The sequence below is a fragment of the Labrus bergylta genome, chromosome 16, assembly GCF_963930695.1.
Source record: "Labrus bergylta chromosome 16, fLabBer1.1, whole genome shotgun sequence".
Taxonomy (NCBI): domain Eukaryota; kingdom Metazoa; phylum Chordata; class Actinopteri; order Labriformes; family Labridae; genus Labrus; species Labrus bergylta.
The window spans coordinates 24526534-24547766 of record NC_089210.1 but is presented as its reverse complement, the minus strand read 5'-3'; the positions used below and the strand labels follow the sequence as shown (position 1 = coordinate 24547766).

General features: G+C 41.4%; 1 protein-coding gene across 6 annotated transcripts in view; it reads right to left on the bottom strand.

Annotated features, from left to right (window-relative positions):
- arhgap44a (Rho GTPase activating protein 44a) overlaps nt 1–3985 on the bottom strand; it is a 31725-nt gene extending 27740 nt beyond the window's left edge. For 2 of the 6 annotated variants that reach the window (XM_020655389.2, XM_020655390.2), the window contains exon 1: nt 3659–3983. In XM_020655389.2, the coding sequence (XP_020511045.1) occupies nt 3659–3711 (53 nt within the window). In that variant the 5' untranslated portion in view covers nt 3712–3983. Of the gene's footprint in view, nt 1–3658 lie in introns of all 6 variants that reach the window. The other 4 variants (XM_020655392.2, XM_020655391.2, XM_020655388.2 and 1 more) reach the window with 4 other exon arrangements.
- Nucleotides 3986–21233: the final 17248 nt, after the last annotated feature.

Genomic DNA, 21233 nt, shown 5'->3' with positions numbered 1-21233 from the left:
CGAGCAGCAGCAGCAGCGGCAGCAGCAGCCTTGGAGAGGCGGAGGGATGCTGACACAGCACACCTGATTGCCAACCCCCCCACTGAAAAAGACCTTCAATCTCACATCACGCAGAAGACACATGTTAATGCTGTCAATGCAGAAAAAAAGACTCCCTCTACACACACAGCCTCCTACACACAGATTCTGAATATCAAAGGCATGTCATTTCCAACATGGATGGCAGAGTGCTTCTTGTGGATTTTGGTGAGCTGGTTTGAAGACGTGGAGAACTGGTCTGTGGTATTAACGGCTCCACTGGGACTGCAGAGGTCATGGAAGGTCAAATGCTCAAACCAGCAGAGTAACCCACTCTTAAGATGGGTGAAGTTTGAGTCAGCAGAAGCGTATACTGTATATCTGAAGCCTCAGTGACAACAAGACGAAACTGGGATCTGTGAAATCTTCCTGAATTTGCTCGTCTCTGCAGGGCGGCGTATATTCTGCTAGCTGGTGTTTTATCTCACTTGACAGAAAAAAAGAAAAGACCTTCTCTTTTCCCTGAACAATCTCCATTTCAGTCAGCACAGCACGGTTACTCCCCACGGGCCGTGTTCATCAACTGTTAAAAAATTGCTATGCCATTCTCCTCACTCGTTGAAAAAAAAAGGAACTCAAGTGATGTGTGGAGTAAAGACAGGGGGAGTGTTAGAAGTGATGCATGATGGGAATGTTGGGAGTAGGGTTTCACAATACCAGGATTTCAAAATGATACTGGTAAAAATGAAATGATCTCTTTACCTTTTTTGATACCACTGCAACAAAAATAGAGGTGGCCGAGGGGTTAGGTTGCACGCCCCATGTACAGAGGCTGAAGCGAGCCACTTGGGTTTAAATCCAACATGTGGCGCCTTTCCCACATGTCATTCCCCACTCCTCTCTCTCCCTGACTTCCAGTTCGATACACTGTCCTGTCTCTCCAAGTCCTAGGCACCCATTATTGGGTGATTTTGTGTGCTTCATTAACACAAATTGCACAAATCTGATAGCCACATATTGGTACCAAAACATTGCCAACAAATTTGGGAAATGTAAACAGTTCTCTCTCTCATGCTTAAAGCAAGAGAGAGAGTTTTGCCTGGGTTCTTGTAATGGTTCTTATGATGGGCGGGTTCTGTATGTCTGTTGGGTACCTTGCTATATGGGTTCTTTTCTGTTGAATTGTCTTTAATTATTTGGAGTATTTTGCATTTGTTATATTCTTGCTGTTGTTTATGGTCTTCTGTGTTTGGTTTAGTTTGTCAAAGCACTTTGTAAACCTGTGTTTTTAAAAGGTGCTATATAATTAAAGTTATTATTAGTATTATTATTATTATAAAGCAGCTTTTGGTTAAGAATATGACTAAAGTGCTGCAAGCTTCTGTACTTTTTTGATACTGTTGATCATTCATATACGACTGCATAGTTTTGAAACAAGTGGTAATGAAGAGTTCTGACATATCGAGGTTGTGTTTGAACCTCGATATGTCGAGGTGAAGATGCCTCATTCTTAATGCATAAAACATGCTCCCGCAAGGCATGTGTGCAAGGACACATGAATCAAAACACGTATGTGAAGGATTCATACACTTAATATATTTCTCCTTTATGGGTGGTGGTGATTCAAAGGGACATTGTCGCCCTTTTTGTTTATGATGCAAACAGAGGAGAGAGCACTTTAAATCAGCACAACAACACCTCCAAGTTATCAGTAAAGGAGAAAGTGATAAAGGAAAAAAAATGGGATGTAATAACCACGAACAGCATGCTGACCTTAAGGGAGCACATACTCCTGCAGACTTTAATTTTCTTGGCAACATAAAAACACCTTTGATGGGCCATTTTATCCAGAGCACCTTATGGTGCCTTTATTATGAGAAATTTCAAGCAGACAAACTTTCAGACTCAGTTTGCACTGTTCCTGTTTCTATCAAGAAGAAAGCTTTTTGTGATTTTTCTCCCCTCTTTGATGTTGAACTTGCCCAGATTTAATATACTCCTCGACATCAGATCATCTTTTCCTTCCATTTCTCCCAGTACGACCCTAATGTTTCACACCACTGAAGGTCACCAGAGGGTCAAACCTGTTACTCCTCACCCTGAACCAAAAACCAAACCAACATGACTTGGGCTCCCCATTAAGTCTGAATGAATAGAAGTATTCGATTGCTGTTACTTTCCAATTATGCTTTGATTTGAGGGTTCGTTCGAGAGTGGCTCTCTTGGATGTGAACAGTGGGCACTGTTAGCAGGGGCTGGGGGGGGGGGGGGGGGGGGGGGGGGTACTGTTCAGAGGGAAAACTGTTATTATCATTATGGCTCTGTGGTACGTGCAGACCACCTCAGCAGGTTGCTTTTCCTGCTCTTAAGAGAGACAGCTGGAGAAAACAGCCGAGTGTGAGGAGAATATTATACTCACCACAGCACCAGCGTGCACTACATGTGGGAAGTGCGTTCAAATAAGGCTGTACCGACAGCCCGCCTGCCCACACACACATCCAGAATCACACCCACACACGCGCTAATGAGTCACACAGAAATGACAGGAGATAGAATAAGCAGCCTGATACACACTGATATTACAAACTTGGCCCTGCAAGGTGTGTCCCCTCCCTTATAGTGCATGACATGCATGCAGTATTGTAATATTAATGACCCACACACCTCCAGGTCCTAATCCTCCCCCCTTACAGAGCAGAGAACACCTCCTGGCTTGCACTGCTTGACAAGCTGCTCCGCCTCCCTGAGAGAGAAATGAACAGGGTGGGGGGGGACAGTGATAACCCCTGTAGGACCTGTGTAAAAGGTCACAAAGCATCTATTTCTGCAGGTGGGAGGGGATTTGTGGACCATCAAATGCAGGGGGAATCACATGACATAGAGGGGAGGCTGGGAAACCCTTCATTAACCTCTCATTAAGATATTAAGCATATTGTTTATGGAACTAATGCTGGGTAGAGAAAAATGTCAAGGCGCAGTATAAAATAACATTCAACGAAACAAAAGTATGTTAGGTAAATGTCAGGTGCACAACGCGACCTTCAGGAATGCATGCACTTGATAACCCACGCCTAGGAGGTACTCCCCTGCTCACAGCTGATATTACTGCGTAATGAAAACATTGCGCCTTTTTTTTCCATTTTCCCTCCCGTCGCAGCCCACACCGCATCTGTCTGCATCACGTTTACCTTTTGACAGGTTCTGTGACAGGAGCCACATTTAATCACACTGCATCTTTACTAATGCATGTCTTTCATACTCCATGGGTGGCACCCTCTTGTAACAAAGGGGGGTCGTGTCTGTGGTGTGTGTCTGTGACACTGCGATCGTCTCTATTTAATGGATTTCCGTGGGCAGGTTGTACTGGGGCAATGCGCCTACACGCTGCCTATGCGGTACCCTGTTCCAATGGACATTACGCGTAGGAGCACCAAAGGCGTTTTCAACATAGAGTATTCTTTTCCCATTGAATAAGAACAATTGCACTGATCATTGCCTATTCATTGCATTAAGGCTAATAACATGTATCATTAATCATATTGCATGGATATAAATCGCATCCTAATGGGGCCATTTAGGGGGTTTCTCTTCCCTTTCACTTCGCCCGGCGAGTGCAGCGCACGGTAGTGCTTTTGCTTACCTTCCCACCGTTTGGTTGGCGAGCTGTCGCATCCGATTGAATTGCTTCTTCATCTTGTATTTTCTGCGTTAACACCTACAGGGGGAAATATTCCGCATTATTTCTCGCAATATAACGGTCCTTGCTCCACAGAGGCGCAACACAAATTCCTGTCTTCCATAGTGTCCTTCCCTCATCGCAAGCTGCCGACGCCGAAAACTTATTCCTACGATTACATATTTTCAAATGTTATTTCTGTAGCTACATTTGCCACACCGCCTGCGCAGGGATGCTGGACCAATTCACCGCGGGCACTCGCAGGCAGAGCGACAGCAGTGACAAGTAGCGGCTGCGCACTAATGCAGTCTGGGAAATGTAGTAAATCAAGGTTGGACGTGCCGGTTCTTAAAGGGCTATTAGGCGTGATCAAACAAACGTGTTATAAGGTTAAAACATTTCATTAGTCTATATTTGAGCTATTTAACACTACTCTGGGTTATGCTATAACCCTGAAAGCGCAGATCAAAATCATTTAAACAAAAATGTTAAGAAACTAATAGCCTATGTTAGAATGAGGAGATATGCCTCATCATAAAAAATATCCACAATATTTCTACTTAATAGCTGTTGTTTACCTTTTTGTGGTCAAATGGTAACAAAAAGTACCAACATAAAAAATATAAACCATGTAGCCTATTTTTAATCAGTGGGCACGTTTCTTTGTCGTATTTTCATTTTTAATATTATTGCATAAATTGAATAATTTACTATTATATTTCGCAGCTCTAAAATAGTGGGCGCGTCACTCTGTACACACAAGGCTTGTATTTAGTGCTCACAGGAGTCCTTTCTCTGAATCAGCCTGGGTAACATCGCCATCTGGTGTCTCATGTGTGCCAATGCAGCTAAAATGCACAAAGTGGTGCCAAGAAGTGGGACATTTTGTGACATTTGGATTTCTGTTACATATTTTCCATGTGAAGAAAATACAAAGTATCAACACAATAACACCATAATGAAATCCTAAAATGGTCTTCTTATTAACTCAGAAGAAAGTTTGCCGATATTGTGCTTATATGTCTTTGTTCCTTCGGCAAAGCATTTGTCTAAAGTGGGACAGCATTGGCTGAAATTTGGGACAGTAGTTTTTAGGCTTAAAAAATACTTTGATTTATGCAAAGCAGAATAATTTTCATGGTTAAATGTAGGTCTACGATGTCGTTTCTGTCTTTATCAGATGGAATATTTTTAATTTTAGACAGCAAGAATGATAAACACTTACAATAAACATGAAGTCACAAATATAACTCGGTGGTTAATTAAGTTTTTTTTCCCATGTTGCCTATTCCGTTCTGAAATCTCATTTGCAATATTTGACTTAGCCATTTCAGTGGCTAGTTAGCTAAACAATATGCTAGCCTCATTGCAAATCATGCATTGATCGTTTAGAGTCCTAATCTAAACCAAAAACAGTTGCTGCTCGCAACACTTTCCAAAAATGCAGATCATTTCCAAAATACATCGTTTGTTATTTGAATAACATTTTATTTACCAGTCTCACATAAGTCAAAGCATGCTGTACCACTTTAACAGCAACCTTTCTTAAAGTAGGCCTAGTACAACTTCAGATTGCTCCAAATAAATTTTTTTTTTTTTTTTGCATAATTTGATACACAGATACATCACCAAGATAATTTAACAACAATAAGGAAAGTTATTTCATTTATCACGGATGTATGTTCTTAACATTAATATTTGTGCAAATCAATATGTCACTGGCATTTGAGTGGATTTCACAAGGGGTACTTCCTGTCCTTCCACCAAAGTCATATGATGTCACTAACATGATAGCGCTGCTTGGATTTAACACTAATCATGTTCACCTGAATGTTGTGGAAAAAGAGATACATGAACTCAGGCTTAGTTGTCCCACAAACAACAAATTGAAATATGAATATTGTTTAAAATGGTGAGAATAATATAGTTGTTATTAATATGGTTAAAAAATATATATCTTAGAAGCAATTTACTTGAGTGTAGCCTACTTATTTTTAAATGGTTCATAATATGGACAATGCTGAAAAAATGATGAGGGACAGAATACTTTTCTTGCAGTTGACAGTGCTGCCATAACATCTGATCGTCTTTTGACTTTGTGCTGCTTTTAGGTTTGGTGTCCAGAAGGGAGCAGTCTTGTCTTACAGACACCTTCAGCCCATCAGACAGAAGGTTGAGCGTCAGAAAGCTGACGGCTACGGTGACTTCATGAGGCTTTTGATTCTTCACTTGAAGCCACGTTAAGCAGCTAACCAGATCCTGCTTTTACCAGTCAAGAATTATCAGTAAACTGCAGAACTTTAGTGTCAACTGCAGAACTTGAAATGATCATACATGCACTAGTCTCATCCTGCATCGATGAAGACCAGTGAAGACGCACAGACCTAGTAGATAGGGCACCCGCTCTATTGACTGAGCTACACCAGCGCCCCTAAACCTGGTGTGTAATATCTGCTGAGCTCCATCCATCCAAGTACTCAACAACTTTGATGTTCATCAGTCAATCAAGGCTACTGCCACATTTGAGGATTTGGAAGATTTTAAACACAATTTTACTGAGAAAAGTATTTAATTAAATGTCCAATTAAGATATGCACATATTAGTACAGGCGAGGTGGTATACTGTAAACTTGTATGAGTTGTGATATCTGTTTCATGTCCCTAATATCAATGAATAAACAAGGCGTTAGAGGAGTTTGAGCTGAGCCATGACTAAACAACATGTTCCTGTGTCTGATACTTACAGGAAAGAGCAGAGAGTCAGGAGTGATGCCCTCCAGCTCAGTGTCACAAGGCCTTAGCCAACAGGTGGGCTGCACATCGCTGCCACAGGGCCCAAAGGCCTCAGGGAGTAAAAGATACAGAGAGATGGTTGTTCCCCACCCTCATTAATCTCCTGAGTTGGAAATTGAGAAGGGGCGAAGCCTTCATCTCAACCCATTGACCTTGTCAGATCATTTGTTTTCATTAGTCCCCGCTCAGACAAACTGGCCAGTCCCAGTCCAGACACCCCCCTGCCCCCCCCCCCCCCCCCCCCCATGGTGCTGGGACCAATTCTGAAAGCATCTCCAGGGGTCTTCTTGACTCATAACCCCAACCCCCAAAACTTGCTGCTGCTGCTTGCTGCTCTCTGAGAGAGAGAGAAAGAGAGAGTCTCAGGACACTTCTAAATCAGCTTGGATGATGCTTCACATCCGCTGGCCTGTTCCAGAGACTCTCTCACCGGTCATCCCCCCACAATGCAGCATGTCCTCGTGAAGAGTAACAGGAGGGGTGAACATAAAGTCTAGCAAAAAGGGGAACGTGAGGTCGATTTCAATGCCTTATAGGCGACTTATAGCTTCAGTTTCTTGAGAGGAAAACAAGAACAACATTTGACGGTCACTTCTTCATTTGGTCTCCTGCTGTTCCTGTCAGTGTGTGGGGTTATTGAGTGTTGCTCCCTCCTCTGCTGGACAGCTGGGGACTAATTGGCTCCCGGTTCACCTAATGAAGCCTTCTGCTAGGTCGTAGCCTCTCCACCCGATGACCCGCTGCCGCTACTGATATGTGGGCTGCACAGTGACCTGGTCGGACAGACGCCCTGTTGTTTCACTGCTGAAGCGTGATATTACAGGAGTCAGTCCCGCAAAGCAGCACTTACAAGACCCTCACATGCAGTCATTAGGACAGAAAACAATGTTTGCTGCGTCAACAAGTGTTAGATTTGCTAAAAAAAAAAAAAAAAAAACGAACAAGGGTGGAGCCTCTGGAATGTCCTAATGGCACATTCAAGTTGAAAGCTGCCCGCTCAAAACGATGAGGAGATTGCAGGGATCGCCACGTTCATCATGCTTGTGTTTTATCTTCAGACATGCAGCATCAAATTACCCAGATCAATCAGTCTGGGTGTGAGAAGGCGGGAAAGCCTTTGGTCTGTCATTTAAGAAAAGTGTGACATATTCATCATGAAGGTGTGCTGAAGTCAACAGGTTAGTGAGTCGTACACCCCGTGGCCAAAACTCAATTTTGGCCTCAATTTGAATCAAAAGAAATTCAATTTTCTGTTCATTCTTTGCCAAATATTTCTTTAAATGTTACCTTTAGGAGTATTCCAAAGAGTTTTCACTAGCTACCTGGCTTGGACAGCAGCATAAAAATGTCACATAATAGACATATCTACAGACTTAAAGAAAAAAGAAACTACATCAAACAATGAGTCAGCAGCATGTGTATTCACTTGTCAAATAATCCTTGATCTGCTTTTTGAAAACTTCCACGCTAATTCCACGCTGCTAATAAAAAAGTTAAGTGTAAGGTGAACTTGTAGCTCAGACAAAGACGAGCGAGCAACATTAAAAGGGACCAATCACTGCTATTAACGTCAACTTCAAAAAGACATACGCTAAGTAGTGGTGGATCATGTTATTTGCTTTGACCTGCAGCTATGGAGAAACAAACCTGAACCATTGACATCAGCCTTTCAGGTAAACCAGAGCACCGAGGCCAGACTTTGTGCTGTGTCTTTAAAAGGGTTATCCTGGGCCATAATGAGCCCCAGCAAGCCCAGCGCCAGGCCTAATGAAAATGCAGTGACATCTGAGGGGGAGAGATATTACAGGTCTAAACGACAGTGGGCTGTTTTAACATGCATCAAATGACAGAAAATGATGGTTATCACAAACACCTTTCAGACACTAAATGCAGGTCTGCTGCTGGGGGGGGGGAGCCTGGAGTTGAGAGACACGAGCTCAGCACTAAACACAGATGGCACGTTAGAAGCTTGGCATCTCGAAAATAAAACAAACCAGAGCTGGCAACATGAAAGTACAAAAAGGTGAGGGCGACTTCGACACTTTACCAGGATTACTCATAACTTATATTTATGTGTGTGTGACGTAAAACTGAGAAGATTCTGCTTTGGAAGGTGTCACATTTCACAGCCCGTCTTTCATCACAGAGATCTCCCAGAAAACATACGGTCATAGAAAATAACAATAACCTGAGAGCTAGATGAACATAATCAGGCAGAATGAAGACCAGTAAAGGTATACCTTAAAACATATCTGGTGACTGAATGTAAAAGTCTATTGAAATTTTCCCCAAATCTTTGTCACAAACCTGTTGCAGTATAATCTGAGTGACTAGTTCACTACAAGGCAAACAGCATCAAAAATCACCTGGACTGAAATCATAGTGAACACTTTCATAAACAAAGGTGTACACATGTATAGTAATGTTATCTAAAACTTTATAATAAATGGTAAATGGACTTGAGCTTGTGTAGCACTTTTGTGGCCTTAGACTACCCAAAGCCTTTTTACACAGCAGGTCACACCTACCCATTCACACACTGGTGATAAGGCTGCTATGCAAAGTGGCCATCAGTATTAGCTTATTGCATTCTTACCCAACTACCCAACTACTCATATCAAAATATGCAACTTTAAATTAATTGTCTTGCCCAAGGAAACATCAGACATGTGGGTGCAGGACCTCTGGGATCAAACCCCCGACCGTCCAGTTTCAGAGATGACCAACTCTACCAACTGAGACATAGACAATACAGGAAGTGAGAATGGATTGTCATTTAAAAACGGAAGAAAGTAGTGTCTTTGACCTCATATTAATGCTCTGTGCACCATAAAATTGAACAGATAAAAAAAATTAGACTTATTTTCCCACAGTGTCATATCTAACTTTTCATCACTTCTGTCTTATTTCCCCGAACAATCTAAAAAAAACCATTCGGTTGAAGAAAGTTCTGTTTTTACATTTTACATTTTTTTGCTTACCAGATAATTAATTTGCTGGTTGTGGTCCATCCTGTGCTATGATGTGCACAGCTAAAGCTAATACAAAAGTACTGAACAAAAAAAAAAGAAATGAGCAGAAAACCAACAGCAGTTTAAAGATATGCCAACAGCACATTATGTGACACAACAGAGCCTCACGTCTCAGGAGGAGAAACATTACGTAAAAAATGACACTTGTGGAATCCAAGATGGCGGTTGAGGCAGAGTCCAACACTTCAATTATGCTTTGTGCAATTTGATGTATTCAAAGTCTCAGAATGAGTGAAAAAAATAACACACTGGCAACAGCAAATATACTGAAGCAGTTGAATTATGTGATTGAAGAATCAAACTAGTTGTGTGGTGTAAGATGTGACATTTCCTGAATATTTCCTGCCGCGTTCACACATGCTCACCTCAAGTACTCATGGGCATTTGATGGGCAGGCAGGAAAAAGTCTGGATAAGGTCAGGGTGGAAAATTCAGCAACTTAAGTTCACACATGCAGCTCACCCTGGAAAATTTCAGGACATTTTCAGGGCTTTTGTACATGTGTGAAAACACCAAATGTTATGAGGTAAAATTATTTTTAAGATCCTCTAAAGCAGTTTATCCATGCATCAACTCTGTCAGGCAGATATTACTATGACCTTCCACCCTACAGTGACTCTCTGAACTCCTCATTAAGTAGTTTAATGATCTGAGAGCCAGTTATAACTGCTCTAAATCACACAAAAGGCCATCATTACTTTTATAAGCTCATAAACAGTAAGTTCACAGGAGTGACAGGTTTTCGCCCGGGGCAAACTCATCGACGCGTTAAGTCTTCCGATAATACCATGTTCTGGGCATGCTATTCTCTGCTACCGTTTCGTCAATATAATTTCAATAACTGTTATTGCAGGGTGTGGTGTACTCCAGCTGCATTGTATTGTCAACGCATTTGTGTGCGGAGAAACAACATGTTTATACCTGCAAGCATACAAACATAAAAAAGGTAGGGTAATGATAGAAAGACAGCAGATTTCTGTGAGAGGAGAGTTCTCTTTGTTGTTGGGATCAATGTGTCAAACTTCTTCTCAGCAGAGCTAAACAGACATAACTTTCAAGATAAATTTCAAAGTCATAGAGGGATCATTACAATGAGCAAATTGGAATTTAGTGTTTAAACTAAATGCTTTATTTACTTCATTTTCCTTTGTTCTTGTATCCTCAGAGTTGCAAAAGCTCAAAATCATAGCTACAGGCTTAACTTACATCATAAGAGTTGTCAATGTCTGCATGGCATGTTGTCTATCGTGCCGTGGCTTATCACAGTGACCAGCCTGTTGCTGTTGCGTAGTTTTCTGGATGGCAAGGACAGTCTCTATAGGAGAAATTAAACCAATTCAAAGAAGATGAATATATCAAGCTCTCGAAAGACGTCAAGGCAACTGAAATGAACTCTTCATCACAGGAAAACCAGTGCTGTTATGTCCAGGTAGCGTGAAAAAAAAGTTGAGATCTTGAGAAAACAACATGGAAATTGCTTGTTCTCACTGGAAAAGGGAGAAAATTAAATGGATGTATGGATGCATGTTGTGCTTAGGGCTTCTGTAGTTATGTTAGTAACACGTTCACGTTTTTGTGCATGTGTTTTTGAGAGGAATTTAAGATGATATACTGAGATGGCAATAATTTTAAATAAAATTGCTACAAGCAGCTGTTCTCCACGTCTCCACATCAAGATGTTATTGCAAGTTGAACATTTGCACATGCACGCACACAAACTACTGGCCCCCACACGCACACATACACCAGGGTTTGATATGAGACCAACACTTGTGGAAACCAAGGCCTGGAGGTAGCCTTGGCATTTCATGGGTCTGAAAGACGGATTGAGCTCAGATGGATCAGGATTTATGATGTGAGGCGAGCAACCTGAGGGACAAGCCAGCTCCTCCCTGGGCTGCCAGCCACCAGTGACGGAGAGATTTACAGGCAGGATATTTCAGCTGATTGCTCGTAGAGCATGGGAAATGTAAAATGGACACACGAATAACCGTATCCTCGCTGGAGGCTTGAAAGCTAAATTGGTGCTGGATCCCTCAGCACTTGTTTTTTACCTAACGCTTTAGAGACTCAGGTCAAGACTTACCCTGCCAAGCTGAACATTGAAGGGTACATAAATCAAATGTTCAGAGAGCTCCGACTCCTCGATTAAAGATGCGTGCAGTGTTTGGCAAAAATCTTGATCCTGACCTCGGAGAAGTATGTATAATAAAGAGGTTTTATGTGGGTTTTTTTTTGTACAGGCCCACCCTTACTGCTGTAGATTAGACTGTAAATCTGTAAAAGGGTACTTTTTCACCAGACTGTCAAAACCTTTATGAAATATGCATTCACTAAACATGGTTTGAGTGCGGCAGTGTGTTTATCTAATGCTAATGAGCGTGCTTGGCCCCTCCGAGAGAGTTCATAATGGCCGAAACACTGTTTGCATTGGCTTCATATGACTTTTTATAGGATGAATCAGTATATTATTATAGAAATGAGGCTTCTCTGTGGATAGGAAATACAATAAATGTAACTTTGTGTGTTTTCCGTCCCTGGATTTGTGTTCAAAGGGCTGAACTTAATGTAATAATACGCCTTCTCTCCTGTTGACAACAGTGTTGCGGAATGTAGGAAGCATCAGCGTGCAGCTCTGATGTCTGACCGACCTTACTTCCCTCAACCCTGAGCTGAACTCCATTAAGGGCTGCCTGCAGTCTGTAATTTAACCGACAGCCTCTTATCATGTTTGTCTTGTCTCTTCCTCAGGGGGGTTGTCTGCTTGCCCACAGACCAGCTTTACTTCATTTCAGCACACTTTCCACACAGAACACCGGACATGACAACTGTGTGACTGATGGGATGGAAAATACAAAAATTACTTTATACACGTCTAATGAGAGGAGCTCGGGACAAACAGCATGTGTCGGAGCTATTTCTGACTGGGCATGTCTGGAGTTACTTTGCAATCAGCACAGTGATTGTATTCTTATTAAACCATTGAGTTTTGCAAAACTGAGGCTCCATGCATCATTTATTTAACAAGGAATTACTCCACTACATGCAGTGTGATGATTAGGTATGCTGTTTAATGTCATGCACATAGAAGCACCACATGAACACCAAAAGACAGTGTTGCAGTGATAAAACATTTCTGCAATATACAAATATAAGCTGTTTTAGTGAAGGACTAGAGGAAAGAAGAATGACATACTCACTGCTTATTTGAATGTCACATAAGCGTTTTTAGCTAAATGTCATTCCGTGTAAATCTGCATGCAATGTGAAGCTACGAGCTAACTAAAGAGCGCTAACATTAGCCTGCTAACACAACAGTGCAGGCCACAGGTAATTGCAGCTCGAGACAATTTTGTCCGCAACTTGCGCCTAACTTCTTCCTGCAAACGCTAAAGGAAAGGGGGTTGGACGCATGTCGCTGGAGGAGAGCGGAGGCTTCAGGATGGAGGAGGTGTCGCCAAACAGCAGTTTGTTTTGGTTTCATGCTGGTGCTCAAGGGCGACCTCTACTGGATCAAAAAGTTACACATTCTTCCTTTTAACCACTCACAAAAAAAAGTCAATTCTTCATGGAGATAATTTATCCGGCCTGTTTATTTAGATAATGATATGAATGTACTTGAACACACCACAGAGATCTTTCCCTTTTGTTTATACCATATTCTATCAGACAATCGTTGCTTTTAAATAAGGAAGAATTTGCCCCATGCATCATGAGGAATAAACCTTTTTTGTATCCAGATGAAATATTGTTGCTGGTTTAAATATTCATAGGTTACTGTAAAAATTATAATGACCTTAAAGAGTATGTAAATGCAAACACATTAAGGTCCCTGACTTAATTTAAAGTCCTTGCAAATCCAGTTACCCCCAACTTGTACCCTCTAACACAGGTAGACTGGAGATCATTTGTGTATTACCTCTGCCCTCCCCGGGGTGACCTTGTCATACTGTGTCTGTGGTGACAGAGGAGGCCTGGGGCGCTGGGACCACACAGCCTTGTCATCTCAGTCCAGATCAAAGGGGCCCTGCTCGGATCTGACAGGAGTCAAGGCCCTGGATGAAGGCTATAGTGAGCATGGAGGGAGAATGGGTGGGTGGCAGAGGGAGATTATGTCTGTACTGTACAGGTTTCAATGGGTGGGGAAGCTTTAGGGACAATGTTCTGTAGGGTTTCTTTAACTCTGCTCATGAGATGCTTGAGATATCTGATATAGGTATCCATAAGCGCTTGTAATCTTCAGAGATGAGTGAAGTGAAAGCAAAGTAAGAGAAAAAGCATGTCAAGAATGTTAAAACAAAAGCACTGGGATAGGAAAAGTGATGGAAATTATGGAGCGTAATGCGTCTTTGGAGGACCTCCACCCAGACGGAGCTTCAGTGAGAGATTTGTTTTGGCCTTAGCGTTGCTTTCTTGTGACCCCAGAGTTCTGCTGACATGCGCGGTCTCTCCACTGAACAATAAATACAGGCTGAGAGCAAAGATCAAGTAATTAAGATGGACAAAAAAGAGAAAAAAAGTGTTTCAGCTATAGCTTTTTTTAGGATTCCAAGCAGAATAAAAACCCTGAATATAGTTTTGAGAACGCTTGGAAAGAACCAAACTAGTATCAAAGGTTGAATTCATTTATTTGATTGAACAAAATGGCAAACTTTGAAAATAATTTGAAATGTTTTACTTTAATGAATGCCATCAATCATACATACCCGACTTAGAACAGCTGTTTTTGTCTAACTCAGAATTTATATAATTTACCTGCTTTTTCCTGGTTAAGAAAACTCTCCTCCATCCCAATGCTTTCTTGTTTTTCTGTCTTATTCTATTATGGCATCACTAGTTTGACTCACAACATGGAGTTTATGATCTGCTTTGCTTTCAAAAAGGCCACATCGTAAATTCCTGGACCTTGATATTTCCCCCTTATTTCCCACAGGGCCATAACAATGCAGATTTCTTTGTTGAAAGCACCTGTTCTCGGCTCGAATAATGGGCCACATTTTCATCCAGGATATACTCCCTGAGGGACGCCCAGCCTCACAGCCTTCAACTCGGGGGTATCTAGTTGCCAGTGAATGTTCACTGCAGTCTTTTGAACACTAGTGTACATGTGTTCTTTCACTGGTAGGATCTGTTTGTTGATTTAAGCGGTTTTAAGGGAAGGCTGAGTTGCATTTGAAGTTATTATCTGTATTAATGATAAAGCAGTATTTTGCAGTTGGTGTACTAACACTCTGATGGATAATGATATTTTCTGAATAAGTAAAAAAGATGAAGAAGGGATACCAAAAGTAGGAAAATATTAATTTACATATTAAAAGTACCAGATAATTCACCTGTCTTTTTACTGATATTAATTTTTAAGTTAATTTAAATGTCACATTTTCTGGAAAGAGTAGTGCAAAGTTGATCAATTAATCCATCGTCCAATCAATGAATCAATCTGTATTAGTTTAGCACCATCCATCCATCCATCCATCCATCCATCTTCTTCTGCATATCTGAGGTCGGGTTGCGGCGCAGTCAGTCAACCCAGACTTTCTTCTCCCGAGCAACGTCTTGAAGCTCCTCCTAGGGGATTCCAAGGCGTTCCCAGGCCAGAGGTGATATATAATCCCTCCAGCTCCTTGGTCTACCCCGGGGTCTCATCCCATTTGGGCGTGCCCAGTTTCACCAATTCATAACAAATTTTATCTCAAGACACTTTAAAAAAACATTACAGTACTCTATGTTATGTTATTTACAAAGGAACAACATTAATCAACCACGAGCACAGCGCTAAGCAACATTTAGCAAAGCAACAGTGGCAAGGACAAACTTCCATTTAACAGGCAGAAACCTCGAGAAGGACCAGACTCATGTTGAACAGCCGCCTGCTGCAGCTGTGTTTGATTTACATAAAAAGAGAGGAGTAACAGTAACAACAACAACAATGAATAAAACACGTTTATTGCTCGAATAACCGTTATACTTGTGAATAAAGCGCTAAACTCCCTCCCGCCCACTATGCTTTGCCAATGAAAGGGTTCTGAGCCAACCTTCACAACAAGGACCTAAGTCTAAGTCTTGATCTAGACTCTTCTCCTCTGTCGCCTATACTGTACGTTATGGTTGATGCGCATAGCAGCCATGTTGGATTTTAGATCGAGCTACTGAATTTTCTCAGAGTTTCTTAGTCAGATTCCGACTTCAGGGGGTTGTTCCTGATGACGCAAAAAACGGAATTTCCCAACCTTCGAGATCAAATAGATCGCAGCATGACTTCATATCTCCTCTTCTTCTTCTCATTTAATGGCAGAGAAACCAGTGTTGAGGTGCATTACCACCACCGACAGTCAATATGAATATAAATAAACCACCTTACAACACATGTTTTTTAAAATAAAAGAGTAGCATTGTCTTTATGCCACAACTTTTGTTCCCATGACACATGCACGACCCACTAAAAACCACATTGTGACCCTGTTTTGGGTCCCGACCCACCAGTTGAGAACCATGGCTGTAGAGCACTGATGAAATGGTGACTACAAACTCAAATGTTTGAATAGTTGTAAATGGAAGGACACAACATATGTGACTGAATGTCTTCCCTTTGATTAAAAGTTATTTTACCTATAAACTCCAAGAACTCTTTCAATATCAGTTTATCTAAAGTAGTATGAACATTTCCTCCAGACAGTTTGCTGTACATAATGAGGATGTACTTTAAATGAACTAACCTGAAAATAGACCTGATAATTAGGTGATAAAGATATACCTGAGCTGACACTGCAACATTGCAACTTGTGAACCATCTGGGTGAGGAGAAAAAATATCAAGACAGCTCACATGATTACAGAACTACGCAACCAGTTTGGATAGTTTTAAGACAACTTTACATTAAAAAAAATAGTGCTGCCAGTACCTTAATTGTAAATGCTTATTTTGAGTTCTTTTTTTTTTTTTTGTGGTTCATTGAGGATAAGATAATTCCTCTAACAGAGTATGGTTTGTGCATGATACATGTCCTTATAGGGTAAAAGAAGGGCCAAACAAATGTCAGACTGAGGTCATTTCACATGTCTAACTTTTCAAGTCAATTGATGTTCTATACCTCTGGATTGCAATCTATACTTTGAAGAAAGAACTAGACCCTGCATCATTTCCCTGAAACATTGCCACATTAATGTGAAACTCCGAGCCTCTATATTTGTGTCAATGTAACAAAGCGGCTGCAACAAAAGAGCTAACAGCATTACAGGATTTCTCAGCTTTTGCAGGACTTGGCAGGACCAGAACATCTAAGCCTGCCTGAGCTCTCCAACCTGCCAAACGGCCTGCCTTCATGCCCAGGAGGACAGCAGCGAGGGGATAAGGCCTTTTTCTACAGGATCAAGCGAGGAAATCCGCTCAGGCTACGGCTTTTCCTTAACGGAAGATAAAGAAGGTCTCCGTGCGCGGCTCCAAAGAATTTATAGACGTTTTAAACGGCCTTAGCCAGAGTTGGAGGCCTTGAAAGGAGGACTGAAGGAGCAACAGCAGTGTCTTGATCTGCCCCTTAACTCACCTAGTAACCCTGTCATTAGATTGAAGGCTTTGCGTGTGTAAGACCGACTGTTGTTAGCTCTTGTTTGTTCTTTCTGGAGATGTAGCGGGCAGATGAGATCATCCATCAGTCCACTTTACGCACTAATGGGCTCAGATCTCTGGCATCTGGAGGTTGCTCCAACTGTGACGTTAGTGCAATGTGATGTTTGTTTGTCTTTGTTATTATATTTGTGCACACAAAGACACTAACACAGATTGTAGTTCTTCACATAGCATGCGCACAGTACACACACATTCAAACAAAGAGCTCTAATTTCCACCTGATTCACACTTTAGTCACACATGTGTGGGAGAGTGCTGAAAGGTACATTTTGCAGGCATGCTGAAAGGACATGGCAATATACAAGCACAGGTTGTTAGCAGCACCATTGAGGCTATATTGTGTGGGCATATGTGTGGGACGCCACATGTCCTTGTTAGGTTAGAAAGACACAGTTTCAGGCTTTCTTCTCCTGGCAGCGAAGCAACAATGGTCCCATGTGGTGTGAAATGAAATTAGAAAATGGAGCCAAAATGGCAGAATGAAAACCCAAATATACAAAGGTTAGATCAGGTTGCATTTTTTGATACTGTCCGAATACAGCACAAGTGTGTGTGTGTGTGTGTGTGTGTGTGTGTGTGTGTGTGTGTGTGTCCTTTTGCAGGGTTTCATTAGTCTGGCTTTCATGTATGAGCTGAGTGCTGTTTATGTCATCTGTTTAGGCTGCAGAAGAAGAGTGTTAACATGGTTCAGCAAATGTAATCGTATTGAGGATGTGAAAAACAAGTCAAACACTCCCTTTAGAGTGTCCGGTGTACTTCTCCAGAGTCCTCGTGAGATGACACAGAGGGCAGACGGTTGTGTGTGTGTGTAAGTGTGTGTGTGCCTGTGTGTGTGTGAGGTGCATCGTGAAGCATAACAGATAGAACGAATCAGCACATACTATTTTACGGAGCTCTGAAAAAATGGTGTCTAGGTGCTTGTGAGATTGTGTAATGTATGTTTGTGTTTGTATGCTCCCTCAGATGTCTTTTTGTTCTCACTCTTTGTCCTATGTCCTACCTTCACCATGCTTTACTTTGAAGTCCGTCAATCCCCTCCATGCAGATGAACCTGAAACCTCAGGAAAGGGGAAAGATATGGTCCTTGATCTTTCTTTTCTAAATGTGGATACTTGGAGTCATTCTTTAAGCCTACAACTCGCCCGCTTGCTGTCACATCAGTCACGCCACTATTTATGCATAATACTTATCTTTGAAAAAAAAGAGATAACCAATAAGTTATACAAAATCTGTTTGTGCTGATAAAGACATAAACTTTTCAGACCAAATGTGTTTTTGTACCACGCTGTTATTATGTCAATTTCTGATGTCGGGTGTGTATGTGCACTTCTTGAGCCAGCCTCAAGTGGACACTCGTGGATCTGCAGTAGAAAAACTCCCTAAGGTGGTCCCATCTGACAGGACTCACTGTGGTTGCACGGCTTTCCTGTGAAAACTTAAAGGTGTCACTTAAAGTTGCCATTGGTATCAGATTAATTTTGAACATAATGGCAATGAATGCTAGTTGGAGGGGCCCCCCAGTGAATTTTGCTTAGGGCCCCAACAGACTCTAGAATCGCCCCTGCTGCTTGGTCCCCCTATTATCATCCACATAATTGTAAATGCTAATTTTAGACCTGTAGATTACAACCAGGTTGACATACAGCTAGTAGCAATAAGCTTGTATTAGCGGGTGTTATTGTTGTTGCTCTGTTTGTTTGTATCTGCCAATCTCTTTCTCCCATCTCCCTCTGTCCCACTTTCCAAGCTTAACACAATTTCTGCAGACGGCTGTTCAACATGAGTCTGGTCCTGCTCGAGGTTTCTGCCTGTTAAAAGGAAGTCTTTCCTTACCACTGTTACTTTGCTAAATGTTGCTTAGCACTATGCTCATGGTGGATATCTGTTTATAAAAAGAGTATAATCTAGACCTGCACTTTACGTTAGGTGTCCCAAGGGAACATACTTTAATGGTGCTAAAAAAATAAATAATGAATGGACTAAATGATTGATGGAAATAGCTGCAGGTATATTAGCTGGCAAAACAGTTTGCCTACTTTCTTCATCCATTAACATGAAAAGAATAAAATATTTCTGTGGGTCTGGAGACATTGAAGATAATATTTATGCCCATACCATAATAAAGTATACATAAAGTACACGACCCCCGAACAGAATTTATAACATACTTTAGGTTTTAAGCCATTTTAGTGTGGAAAGATTTCACATTACACATTTCAGTCAGGAACACGCTCATAAATTTAACCATTTTATCGCAAAAATGGAAATACAGTTTTGCTTGGCATTGAAGGCTCTGCTCGTAAGGTTGCAGACATGGCTGGGACGCAAAGCTGAGTTTGTGTAGCATTGGTGTAGCAAAGATCAGTGAGACAGAGGTTGTGTTTAAATGGACCGCCTTGATGTGAGAATGAGATGTGTGTGTGTGTGTGTGTGTGTGTGTGTGTGTGTGTGTGTGTGTGTGTGTGTGTGTGTGTGTGTGTGTGTGTGTGTGTGTGTGATTAGAAGCAACAATTCAATCATCTGGCTGTTAGCTGATTACTGCTGCGCGTGTCCTGCCTAATGAAACCTAATGCAAATCATTGGTCAGACTTAAATTTAAGGTTCTTCCATGAGTCCGACATCTCCAGAAACAATATTATGCATTCCTTTAAGAAGACCATACAGCTTCTATATGTATTACTCTGTTCATCTGGCTGCCCTCCATCACAGTGTTCCAGTGTGTTTACATTTGGCAAGAACTGACTGAATTAGCAGGAAAAACTTTGGTTGTGACTAATACTTTGTCAGAAGAAACGCCAAGGTTAGACAAACACATTGTAACTCTTTCCAAGTACACATGTACTGGTTTCCTGATAGTTTTATTAACTGGTATTTTTCTTCACTCTGGGATCTCTGCGTGTGGAATCAAGTTTTTTGGAAGACAATCCATAAGTAGGTATGACCTCTTGTAAAATGCTATGTAATTGCTCAAGTTCCAAGACGTTTTTATGGACTTAAAGAGTAAATATAAAGTGAATACTTGAACAATACTTGAACTCAGCCATTCAACTCCCTCTAAGAGAGTTACAAGTCCACAGTGCAAAGACAAACATGAAGTGTACACAGAGCAGAGAGGGCAAACCATGTGACTGTGTTGCTTGGACCAAACCCTGGGACGCACACAGTTTCCCAAACAGGTTATCTTCTGCTCATGAAGTGTGGAAATTCAACCATTGGGATTAGAAAAAACACACACACATACACACTCACACACAGGTATGTGTATCATATAGAGAGGTGTCTGAGAGATGAGATAAGGGGCTTATACATGGAGGGGGCAGGGTTGTCTCTGGTGAAACTCTGACTGACATGGCTGCTCTGGGGTAATCCTGCTAATCCTCTGCTAACTCAGGGGTGCGGTGGGACTGGGGGGCCTTTGACCCCACATCAAGAGAAGGTGCCACCGCACACACATGCCCACACACCAAATGTTTAAAGTCATTTGAGAATTCACAGTCACATATCTTCATCAGGACAGAAACTTTCCAGTGGCTTCACCACCACTCCCCGTCATCGCAGTGAATGATTAACGTTTATGGATCCCTGAACTCACTCCGATAACATTTGTTTATGTAGGACAGTGTGTTCACCTTGTTTTGAATAATTACAGCAGTAATTAGGAAAGATTATGAGGCCAATTAACTCCGACTAACTGGATCATTTTCCCCACAGTACCGGGAAAAGTGTGACGTAGCTGATTAAAGACACAGCTGGTCCATGACACAGGTATGTCACGTCACCTGTTTACCTGCTGGTAGCTGACTTTTGAGTACAGATCACATGACAAGTGTACGTGTTGGGTTGTAAAAATACAAACAGATAGGCCAAAGCATTTCAAAGTTATCAAGCAAACTCTGTTACGTACAATTCATGACTAGCATGACTTTTACATTCTGTTTTCAAGAATCTATTTATGTATTTAATTTAGGGCTAAAATTTGTAATCATGATTAATCACATTTATATTGCATGGTTGAAATTCCATTATTTTGCATTTCAAAATAAAAACTGTTCAGCTTTTATTTTGAATTTTTGTACAGTCTTAAACTG